Source organism: Oreochromis aureus, linkage group 15 (assembly GCF_013358895.1).
Source record: "Oreochromis aureus strain Israel breed Guangdong linkage group 15, ZZ_aureus, whole genome shotgun sequence".
In the NCBI taxonomy this organism is placed as follows: domain Eukaryota; kingdom Metazoa; phylum Chordata; class Actinopteri; order Cichliformes; family Cichlidae; genus Oreochromis; species Oreochromis aureus.
The window spans coordinates 10,517,190-10,528,834 of record NC_052956.1 but is presented as its reverse complement, the minus strand read 5'-3'; the positions used below and the strand labels follow the sequence as shown (position 1 = coordinate 10,528,834).

Genomic DNA, 11,645 nt, shown 5'->3' with positions numbered 1-11,645 from the left:
GATTTCTGCCTTCTTCAACAAACTGAAAGACACACTTCAGGAATGAGGAAAAACATGTAATTCTTCATGTCTAACGTTTTATTTGGGTTTGAGAGAAGCAAGGAAAAGACATTAAAAAAAACGTAAACACTTAGTATGGCTGTTTTAATCTTTTACAGAGCGCCTTGCATCACATTTTTTTACTTTTTAGTGAGGAAGACAGCTAGAGATGCGAACAAAACAAGTATATACATGTCAAAATGCTTACAGTATCTTAGTCTTCACTTTAATGTGGATTCACAGCAAACTATTGGTTTGTGTACGTTTGCAGACTGGCTCTTGAACACTCCTAAACTTGCAGGACTATACCTTATGAACTACAGGAAAATAAGATCCTTCTCCAGTGACAGATTACCAACACTTTCTGAAGTTATCGCCAGACCTCTCCATGTACTGATGTATGCAATGTGAAGAAGCCAGTATTTAGGTACCTAATGTATTACAAAGGAAGTCTGCCACTTAATAAACCTGGCGAAAACACAATAAAGTGACAAGAGATTTCCAAGGATCCACCATGAAGGACGGTTTAGTATCACTCCTTTTTTTAAACATCTTCGGTTGCACAGAATGAAGCCCAAGCATTTTGGAGGCAACAGTGGTTTTTTTTCCTTTCTCTATGAAGAAGGTTCGTACGCAGCCCCTCTCACCAGAGGGATGTCTGGTAGTTAAACTTGATCTTCAGAAGATACTTCAGATTTACCTGTGCTACATCATACACGATGTACCTGAGGGAGCACGGTTAAAGAAAACAGGTGGCACAGATGATCAAAAAATAAAGTTACAAATTAAGCTGAAAACACAAATACCCTGACAATTTATTTTGTGGTGACTGCTGTTAGAACATAAACACAACCCTTCAACTGTCTCACCTTCATGTCTTCACTGCTATAAGCAGTGTAAATGAGTCGATTTATGCATGACAGCTGGGTGAGCTACACAATGAAAAGTAGGTTAGACAATATTCAGCTATTAAAAGATAGAAAGCTATAAAACTATGTTTCCATGGGTGAACTCACTGGCCTTTTATTAATTATACCTTACTTGTACTGCATGTTGAAAGTGACTTAACTTACCTTCCCTATTGTAAACCTCTCTTTGATCTTTGACGTGTAAATGCACCGAGTTGCTGCCATGCGACCGGATCATTAGATTTTGTATTAATGACAAATGAACAGATACACCTAATGAAATGGCCGCTGACTGTAAGATAGAAATTTAACAAATTTGACTCACCTTTTAACTGCACAGGTTATGTACAGACAAGCAAGTAAAAAAAAAATTACACATATAACCAAACAAACTAATATTAGAGGATACTCGTTGTACAGCAGACTTGTGTCATCGATATTAGTGTGGACTCCTTTTCCCAGAGGCACTTGCACTCCATTTAAAGTGACAGTGGCATTTGGATCGGGAGCAGTTCTACCCAAACCTGGAATAAAAAAACCAAAAGTGAATATTATTATATGCACGCACACACACGCAGTTTTAAAAACTGACAGACACAAAGGTAAATATTTCCTGGTGGGATGAATTTCATCGCGTTGTTAAGAACTACGCTGAGAAGCGTGGATCTAAATTACAGTTAGAGACACAGACTAAACAGAAATATAAAGCTTTAAGCACAATGTTTGCCATGTGAACCAAACACTAAGAAAAATAATACTAATTAAAATGTTGCAACCCATTATGTTTCTCACCTTTAACACTGTGCTTGCCCTTAGGTAATTTTGTAATATGAGAAGCCTTCTTCAGTTCATGCCTGCATTAATTAAAAAGGAGGTTGCATTTATTTACACAGTCAGGCCAACATTTCAAAGGATGAAATATATATTTTTTTGCATTCAGACCGTCACTTACATGTTTCCTAGAGCAACCTCGCCGAGCAGAATGAGGCCTACAGGATCTGACTGGGAGGTGTGGCAGTAGTTTGCACTCTTGGACACCATGTCAGCAAAGTACACACCTTTGCCAAACATGTAACCAGTCTGGAGAAAATTAAGCAGGACTGTAATGTTATGCAGGACTAAACACTAGAAACTATGGGTAAAGTTGGAGTATTTATTAAAGGAGAGGTTTTTAATTCTTCACATCTTATCATCAACCTGGCTTCAAAACAACACCCACCACTGGGGCCTCTGGAGGGGCGATGCGGAGACCCTGAGACAGAATACCAGCGTAGTTGGTGGTGCGAGAGCCGTGCCACAATAGCTGGCGATTGTGAAGCTCCTCGAATGGACGATATCGCTGGTGCTCTCCCTCTCTGACAATTTTAAATATCTAAAATACAGAAACACAATCAGAAAACAAACTAAGTTTCTAAATCTAACCATTAAAATGAAGCGGTTTTCCTGCTTAAACCCGTTTTTACCAAGTTAATCAATCAATAAATTAAAAAAGAAAAAGAAAAAAAGACTTGCCTCTTGTACTTCCAGTGTGTACGTGTTGTGTGTAGCAGCGTGGGTGTTCTTAACGTATTGCAAGATGATCTCAGCTTCACTTGTGGTCTTGTCAACAACCTGTAAAACAACAGATGTGTTACATGCATTTTTTGGTTTTTAAATGTCAAAACTTAAATCGATCATCAGGGCAAAAATGAAACCTTGCACACCGTTGATGATTAAGAAGAAAACTTTACTTTCTAAAGAGCCGTACTCCTTACCTCAATCTTTGTCTTGAGGTTCTCATAGTTTATGTCGATGGGGTCTTTCTCATTGTCCTGGGCTCCTCCTCTCAGTAAGCTGTAAGCCACTTCAATATCCAACAGGTTGTCCAACATCTGAACTTTAGCCTAAACAGTGATGCATTAAAGATCAGCCTTTTTAAACTCTGCATTAGGCTTAGCGGCGACATGACAAAGAAAGGTAAAACTCTAGATTGGGCAGTTTATGAGTCCTTACTTGAATGTAGTCCAGGTTGTTGAGCAATGGAGGCTTCTTCATGCCAAAGTCATGAGGTATTAGAGTATAAAAGCGATTGGAGAGATCCAGTATCTGCGCCTCAGACACACACTCTGACACAGCCTTTAACAAAAGTAAGTTAAAAATGTAAATGTTGCATGATCAGGAGCTGCACAGATCTCATCCAACCACTGGTACACAAGGACTAGTTGTTATGTCCAAAATTCATGCCAAACGATAGTATTAAAATGGATTTCAAAGCATTACAGAGTTATATAAAGAGGAATCCAACATAAATACTCATGCAACTCTCAGAGGAGCTGTTGACTGACCTGCTGTACTTCAGTGAGGAGAGCATAGGCACTCTGGATTTGCCTCTTGCTCAGCTTACCGAGTGGCATCTTCTGGAGGTCAATCTGTAGACAGAAGAAGAATAAATGAGCCTGTCAAGTGCAAAAATACTGGTGGATGCCAGTGCTACCCCTCAGTATTCTAGTAGGTCCGTATGGTATCAGTTTCAAAATCCTATGTTGCCTTGTTCTCGAATTATCACATTCACAACCTTGTGTTTCTATGCCAGCTGCCCCCCGCCCCCGAGCAGGGTCAGCCTTTTACAGCTGAGGGGTAATAATAATAAGTAGTAATGCTCACAGAGCACTTAACATCATTATAAATTAACTAATTGCATTAGAAGAGTTATCTAATCTGCTGCTAAAATAAAAAGCACTTAAAATGTTCTCTTTGTGAATGAAGACGAGTATTCTCCTTAAATTGTTTAATTTCTTAAACATCAGTAAATTATTTTTATGTCTGTGACAACAGCCTAAAAAGTCAAAAACTAAAACACATTTTTATTTATCCAGACGTTAATCCACAGCATCAGACGGGATTTTTTTGTTTTTTTTAATATACTTCTTAAATTTGTACTTCTAAGTCAAAATATTACTGTATACTGCAAATGTTTTATCCATCTGACTTGAATGAATGAACTTGCGAAAATGTGAAGTAAATACCACATCGGGCAAAATGGTAAAAATAACCAAAAGAACTGGAAGATCCTGATTTCAGTGTGTGGTAGGCAAATCTTACCTCAAACTCGACCATGGCCTTCTTCATGCTCTCTACATCAAAGATCATCTTGATTAGCTCCTGGACAGGTTTGGCCAGCTTTGACTTGGTGCCAGCCGTGGCTGTCAGCCTCTTCACTGCCTCCTCATCCTGCACAGAAACACAAGGGGTCACTAAGAAAATAAAAATCCACAACATGTCAGACGAGATGTCGACTTATTACTGTGTGTGTGTACCTGTCCGTAGTCAATCTCCAGCGGGTAGAACTTATTGGGATATTTGGTGAAGTTGGACGAGCCCCAGTCATTGCCAGTCTTCTCCTTGTACACACCCAGGAAATTATCCAGAGCAGAGTTCTTGTCATGGAATTTGTCCAACTTGTTTCCTCCGATAGTGGTACCCACTCTGCCCCATGACCTGAACACCCAGTACCTACACATATGTCACAGAGGGAAGAGATACATGAGTTAGTCTCTGGATAGATAACATTTTCATGAATGGGGGGAAATAGTAAACAATAGGCAAAACCTAACTGCAGCCAACACAAAGAGGTCCGATTACCGTTTCTGTACATCATCCTCAAGCAGCTGCAGTTTATAGTAAGAGTTAGTTCCTCTGATAATATCCACAAGACCAAGTGTAGCACTGTACATCTTCCCATTCTGCTCCAAGACATGGGCACTGTTCTCCAGCCCTGGGAAAAAATAATAATTAAAATTGTGGGGGAAAAAAATGAGAAATGAAGGATTTTCAGTCCATGGTACTAATGACTACCTGAGTCTGGATCCACAGCAGCTCCACCTTTAACTGTGAGTTTCATCTTCTTGGATTTGCTACCACCTGTAATGGCACAACTGCTTAATGTATGCACTAAATGTCACATTGTATACCCCCGCAATTGTTCTAATGCATTCATTCAGTTTCCACATTAAGTGCCCTTTACCTTCCTCCTCTTTCACCCTCCCTGTGCTCTTAGTAGCCTGTGTTCCAGACTTGGAGGCCACAGATGGAGCCTGAGCTTCGACTTTAACCTCTGCCCCCCAGGGGGAGATGGCGTGCAGGGAGACCAGCTCCTGGAGGGCTTTGCCCGATGACTTGATGTCAGTGAGGAAATCCTCAGAGACCACACGCACGCCAGCGTCCCTTACTTCCTCCATCTTCTTACTCATCTTCTCCACCTCCTCTGTCAATACATGGCAAAGTTTGATGTTATATCATTCCTTTTCTTACTGAGAGTACTTGTGATAATTCTCTCTTTAATAAATCGTTACTCACTCTTGGTGCTTATACACAAAGAGGCCTTGTTGACTGTGCCGGTAATCTTTCCACCAAGCTCTTCCACAGCAGTTTTCAGATCATCCTTGTTCTTAGTCAGCTTGCCCACAGTCAGCAGCTTCATGCCAGTAAGAGGCTTGTCTAAGGGACAAAACACAGAATAAAACATTGAATTGTTAATACTTTTTTCATTGCATTTTGTCCGTGATACCAAAAGGAAGGAAGATTTTTAATGCTTTAACACAGTCTTAAGTTTTTCTCACCTGAAGGTGCTCCCTGTGGCAGGGTCTCGGTCGGAGCGCTGGATGCACTCGGTAGTGGTTCTGATTTGGCCGCTGTCAGGGTTTTTGCGGGAGCCTCTTTGGGGTAAACCCTGTCCTGCCGCTTGAATTTGAATTTTTTCAGAAAAGAAACTTCGTGGAATTCCTGAAATGGAAAGAGAGGATATTTCAGAGACACAAAGCAAACAAGTAACTACAAATTACTTTTATATAGCAGTTTAATTTTTCTTCCTCAGTCCTGCTCATCGGCTAAGGCCATCTCATTTATTTACTTTTCATTTTCCCAATGGTGCCAGTACTTATTCTAGGTTTCACACATTCCACCAGGAAAGACTGTTGTTGGTGTCAAAAAGCTAAGACAGTACCACCATAGAAACGTAGGATGACTCAGTGACTAGGGGAGGGGCCACTGCAAGAAATATAATACAGACTGACACATGCAGCCCACAGATTTTGTCCAGGGTAGCTATCCAGCCATAGCAATTACTACAGCTTGTGCTGTGCAGTGCTAACAGGAATGTGGACTAGTTGTTAAAAGGTAAAAAAGACAAACTTGTTCTGCAACTGTGGAAAAGACATCTACATATAGTTAGAGTGAGATGAGGTAACCAACCTTGGGAATGACCCAGTCTTTGCGTAGGGGTGTTGTGGTTTTGAACACACACTTTGTCCAGGCAGAAATGTTTCCTGTGCAGTAATAGGCGTCACCCTTAAACACCAGCTGGCCCTGGCACTCCTTACAGGCCTCGAGAGCACCAAAGGCCATACCATCGGCCAGGCTGTCAACCAGCTGCAAGTCCAAAAACAGTCGTCATCAAACAGAAGAACAGCAGCACTCCTCAGAAAATTTTAGCTTTAACTGTATTCATGAGCAGTAAATATAGAATCATCTCCTTTCCAATATGGTACATTAGACACAAAATAAAACAAGCTTCTCTTACATTGGTCTCTCCAGAGGGAACTTCCTGGCCATTTGCAATCAGCAGTTCCTTCATATCATTGGCTGAACAATATTTTCGCAGCTTGTCCTTAATTCCCCAAATAAGCTGGCTTTGATTCTGCAGAGAAGCGCAGCCAAGAGACACACACAAACAAATTAATGTGACATCAGAAATGATCAAAGTTTACTCTAACACGTGAGAAGTAATATTAAAAAGTACCTTTAACTGTTCTTCTAGCTTTTTCTTCTTGTCGTCTTCTTCTGTCTTCTGTTTCTTTGACGCTCCATCAACATCATCAGTTTTCCGCTTCCTGTGAGGACAAACATAACATTTCTTTAAAACTTTTTTTTTTCCAGTTAGTTCAACAAGGACAAAAGGAAGGTGAAAAAACATCCAAATTAGCTTCCTAAATGAGCCTCAGAGGAACACAGGATAGCAGTCAAGATGAGGAACAACAAGCCTGATTCTGACACCTTCAGTCATTAAGCAGATCCAATTGGGCCTAATCAGTTAATGGACACACACAAACGCGAGTTGGTACATGTCTGCACAGCCCCAGGTGTCAGTGGTGTCAGTGTCATTCTGCTCTGACGAGGAAAATGCTTTTAGCATCCTGGGAGACCAGACATGCACACGTGTTTCAGTTAATGACCATCCAAGTCTCAGACAAATCTCACTCATCAGACAACAGCTGAATCTATGGGGAGGAGGAGGATGGGGGTGGGGGTGCATATAAATCAATGTGGTAATGTGTTTCAGCAGAAGTCTGTTTGCTTTTTTTCTGAGTGAAGAAGGCCAGTGTCAGAATAATACTGAAGAAGCTTTTAGATTCTCTGCTAAATTCATCATAAACAGATCCAAGCTGCTGCAGACGGGTGAGTAATTTTCCTTCTTTAATGCATTTTATTACCACTCCAAGTTTGTTTTGCACCTTATTTCTCTTTTTAGGACAAACATGGAGGCCACCACAGCATTGATCCAACTCTACACTTTCCAAAAAACAACGAGCAACTCCTCCCATCTCTTGTCCCCTTTTCTAAAAGCTTTCCAGAACTTTTCATCTGCTTCTAATGCCTCCTCTTCAGCGTCGCCTCCACCTGACGACTTGGTGATTTCCCCCAACGTGGCGTACATGGCGGCTGAGCTCGTCATCGCCTTTTTCTCCACTACAGGAAATCTACTGGTCTGTGTCGCTGTAGGCCTCAACCGCAAATTGCGCACCGTCACCAACTACTTCCTGGTCTCGCTCGCAGTTGCTGACATATGCGTGGGCGCAATCGCCATTCCCTGTGCCATCCTGACCGACATTGGCTTGCCGCGCCACAATCTCTACCTGTGTCTTCTTATGCTCAGCGTTTTAATCATGTTCACCCAGAGCTCCATCTTCAGCCTGCTGGCAGTGGCTGTGGAGCGCTACATCGCCATCTTCATGCCGTTCCGATACCAGGTCCTGATGACGCCTCGCAACGCTGTGCTGGTGATCCTCGCCACATGGATTCTGGCGTTTCTCATCGGACTTGTGCCTCTGATGGGCTGGCACAAGACGCCGCCTGACACGGGCTACTGTTTCTTTGTCCTTGTGGTGGACATGACCTACATGGTCTACTTCAATTTCTTCGCTTGTGTGCTCACTCCTCTGGTGATCATGTTCCTCATCTACGCCCAAATCTTTGTCACGGTTAAGCGGCAAGTGCGGCGCATCACATCTGAGCAAAGCGGCAGAGGTGACGGACAAATCAGGACCGCGGCCAGCATGCGACGAGAGATGAAGACGGCTACTTCTCTCTTTCTGGTTCTTTTCCTCTTTACGGTCTGCTGGATCCCACTTCACATAATCAACTGCTTCCTGCTTCTCTGTCCACGCTGCTATGTACCTCTTGAGCTTCTGCTCACAGCCATCATCCTGTCACACGCAAACTCTGCTGTCAACCCTTTCCTTTATGCCTACACCATGACGGCTTTCAGGGACACATTTAAAGCTATTTTTATGTGCTGCAGGACAGTGGTGGACAGAGAGGCTTTAAATGAGACCAACAGTGGGGATCAACGCTAGACCTGATCATAACTTTAATCCCAGGCTTCAAACCGAATAAATCATTTTGGCTCACCCCTCAGATTTGACAGCAGGGAGCCTCTTCTTGAGCTCTTCTTTGTCCTCTGCCCGCAGTGCATTGAATCCCTTCAGCTGAGCGGCGCTGTACTCGGGCTTGAAAACCAGCTCCTCCCTGCGGCTCACGAAACACGCTGTGTGGTACCAGCGGTCAATAAGACCCAGCTGTGGCTTCTCGGGGTCCACAGTTTTCTTGGACACACGAATCTGATCCTGGTGGTTCAAATGGATCAAATATTTATGGGAAAATGACAAAGTTAACCCACCAGATAATTAAATAATTACATTTAAACAACAGTTTTCAGACAATAAAAGCGGTCCCAAACCTTTTCTATTTTCTGCTCACAGCCTTTGCATGTGCTGCGGTTTGACTTGGCGTATTCCACAGCAAAGTCATTCAGCGTCTTCTCGCCTTTAGCACCACCCTTCTGGTCACCTTTCCCTACAAGATCAAAAATTGAACATTTATATCTTTTTATAGCTGGTTCAGTTATATGTAATAAAACATATATCATGATGAGTCTACAGATGTATAGATATATGTATAGGTTAAATCTGAGTTATGTCAGACCAACTACAATTGAAATGGCTGTCAGTTGTTTTCATTCAAATGACTGACAGACTCAGTGTTCAGCTCTAAATAAGCCTACCAAAGCTTCACCTATAGTCTAGTCATCAGGAAACCATTTAAAATATATAATACAGGGTTTGATTTTCTTTCCAAAGTCAACTGCTATAAATTCTTGTGACTGAGCAGGTAAATATGTTATCCTCTCAGGATAAGGGCATTTACACTAAAGAATGAAATTACTTTATGATTTTTCTTTGCTGCTGCACTGATTGATTCTTTGATGAGGCAATGTTTAACTGCTGCTTAGTAACACTGTTACTCCTTCGATTGCCTATAATAACTAAAGGAAGCTTAAGATAACATTAATTAAGTCGACCAACCATTTCCACGAGGGGTCACAGCCTAATAAAACTTAAGTACTGACCTCCTGCGGCGCCACCGCTTTCAATGGCCTTTTTCACCTTCTGTTGGTCATCCCAGCGGAGATCAGAAAACCCAGCGATATCAGCGGTGGACTGAGCTGATGCTCGCTGCCAGAAGCAGGAGAAGTGGTGCCAGTGGGGGACCTTCCCATCAAACATGGGAGACTGGAGAACAAAAAACAAACACAGATGTTTTATTCTACAGTGTAAAGCGTCTCTAATTGCTTCTTCCAGCTCGATGGTTATATGATGCCTCAGAAGGGTAATATTTTCCTGCCAGACTTATTTAATCATCTCTTTTCTTTACCAATGCCATGTTATGTGTAGGGCACTCAATCCATTTATTGCATGACACAAAGGTACTTTGGAACTAACGCTTAAGTTAAATCCAGGTTGTGCAAAATTTTGACAAACAGCCCATGGCTTTGAGACATTTTTTATGGACATCAGTATAAAAAAAAATAAGATGTAAACATGCTGTTTTCTAGCAATGATAGTCCCTGGGCAGGTAACAAAAAAGAAAGCATGTATAGCTATGAAAATTGAATAAATATTGTATATTTAGGACATAGCACATTTTTTTAAGGTTCATATACAAAGATTCAAAAAAAAAAAAATTTCTTTTACTAAGGCATACTTTAAACAAGGTGTAAACTAAAGTGGCTCAAGAATAGAGCCCTGTGTGACCCTTACATTCTTTAAAAAAAAGGTGCATTAAGTGCTCAAAAAGTACTTTACACTCTGCTGATTTGTATGAATTACACAGACTGAATGTGACAGGTCTTTAGAGAGAAAAGTTGAGTGACCTGAGAATCTGGAGCTGTTCCATCAACCATGAGTAAACAGGCAGCCACATAAGCAGCTCTCCGACTCTTTAAGTGATTACCTCTCTGTGGGGCAGCAGCAGTTTCCACGCAGTGGTATTTCTGCTTCTGTGTGCTGTGATTTTTTTCCTATTATTTGTCTTCTGGGATAGACAAACTCTGAATATCTGCAGCCTTCAAGCATAAATTAAATTAGCTCATGAACTGCAAGATGCATAATAGCCAGACAGAGACAAAAAGGCTCCGCGGCTCTTTGTGATGGACAGGAGTGCACAGACAATGTCAGCCATTTAAATGCTAACGAGGGCCTGATTCGGCGCAACTCAAACCACACCATAAGCTATATTTTCCTACTCTCCAGTCTGCTCCTACCCATCCACTACACCCGTACAACAGCCCGCATGCTTTACGCAGATAGCAGCACCCAGATAGCAAGCCGGTTAACGGAGCAGCTTTGCCTCCACACGTCGCCACCTTACCTGCACCATGATAGCCATCCTCAGCGAGTCTTTAGCTATGTTTTCTTTGCATTTTTTGCACGACGCGCGGCCACTTTTGGCGTATTCCACCCTGTACAGCTTGTCCTCTTGTGAGTCTGCCATAGTTGATTTATTTCTTAATACTAAAACAGAACTACTAAATTCACCACGAGCCGAACAACTTTCTTCGGGTGACGAGGAACCGCAACAATCAACGCACTGGCGTAGAGAAGCCCGCGTGCCTGCAGAGAGAAGAGTCACGTGGAGAGTTCTCACTCTGTCTGTGTTTCCCACCGCACCAGCGGCTCTCTCATCTGGGAAAACTACAGCTCTAAACTCGCAATCTCAATCTCATTCTTCCTGAGTGAGATATGAGCGAGTGAAGGTGACATGTATGCTGAATATCCATATGTCTTAAAGTGAGATTTTAAGGATTTAAAGACATGGAAATTTGGAGTTTAGCCTCTGGAGTAGAGCCTGTGATGCATAGTGTGCTACATGTGCTGCAGACAATATCCGTAATAAAGAGGCTATATCATTTCTTTTTTTATCACTGTGTATGCATACAAAATGTTTGCCCTGTGTCACATTAAGGCCTTCACTCCGGACCTGTGGTACCGCACCTGTGTACTGTGGTACAATGATGTTTTCATTGTTTCCATGCATTTTTTAAATCCTTTATCCTACAGTAATGTCCCTTTTGGCATTAATAAAGTACCTACCTACACTAAAGAC

General features: G+C 41.9%; 2 protein-coding genes across 2 annotated transcripts; one reads left to right on the top strand and one right to left on the bottom strand.

Annotated features, from left to right (window-relative positions):
• Positions 1–57: 57 nt before the first annotated feature.
• Positions 58–11,192, bottom strand: parp1 (poly (ADP-ribose) polymerase 1). Its single transcript, XM_031727598.2, has 23 exons — positions 10,911–11,192; positions 9,610–9,772; positions 8,941–9,056; positions 8,613–8,827; positions 6,724–6,814; positions 6,505–6,621; positions 6,177–6,353; positions 5,546–5,708; positions 5,283–5,423; positions 4,951–5,190; positions 4,782–4,847; positions 4,569–4,701; positions 4,244–4,439; positions 4,029–4,157; positions 3,272–3,355; positions 2,940–3,062; positions 2,702–2,830; positions 2,460–2,558; positions 2,167–2,319; positions 1,900–2,027; positions 1,740–1,801; positions 1,357–1,471; positions 58–764 (listed from the first exon to the last, which is right to left on the bottom strand). Exons 1-23 carry the CDS (start codon positions 11,031–11,033, stop codon positions 683–685), a joined length of 3,045 nt encoding a protein of 1,014 aa, XP_031583458.1. The 5' UTR covers positions 11,034–11,192; the 3' UTR covers positions 58–682.
• Positions 7,572–8,557, top strand: LOC120433117 (adenosine receptor A2a-like). The gene has a single exon (XM_039598703.1). The coding sequence runs from the start codon at positions 7,637–7,639 to the stop codon at positions 8,555–8,557; it is 921 nt and encodes a 306-aa protein (XP_039454637.1). The 5' UTR covers positions 7,572–7,636.
• Positions 11,193–11,645: the final 453 nt, after the last annotated feature.

What these genes read in the sequence shown, in the direction of transcription:
- LOC120433117 (XM_039598703.1), top strand. Translation starts at nt 7,637, where the DNA reads ATGGCGGCTGAGCTCGTCATCGCCTTTTTCTCCACTACAGGAAATCTA.
- parp1 (XM_031727598.2), bottom strand. Translation starts at nt 11,033, where the DNA reads ATGGCAGACTCACAAGAGGACAAGCTGTACAGGGTGGAATACGCCAAA. An exon ending in GTGAGCAGAAAATAGAAAAG is followed by an intron (nt 8,828 to 8,940) that starts GTTTGGGACCGC and finishes TTGAACCACCAG; the next exon opens with GATCAGATTCGTGTGTCCAA. An exon ending in ACAAGTCTGCTGTACAACGA is followed by an intron (nt 765 to 1,356) that starts GTATCCTCTAAT and finishes GTGCTCCCTCAG; the next exon opens with GTACATCGTGTATGATGTAG.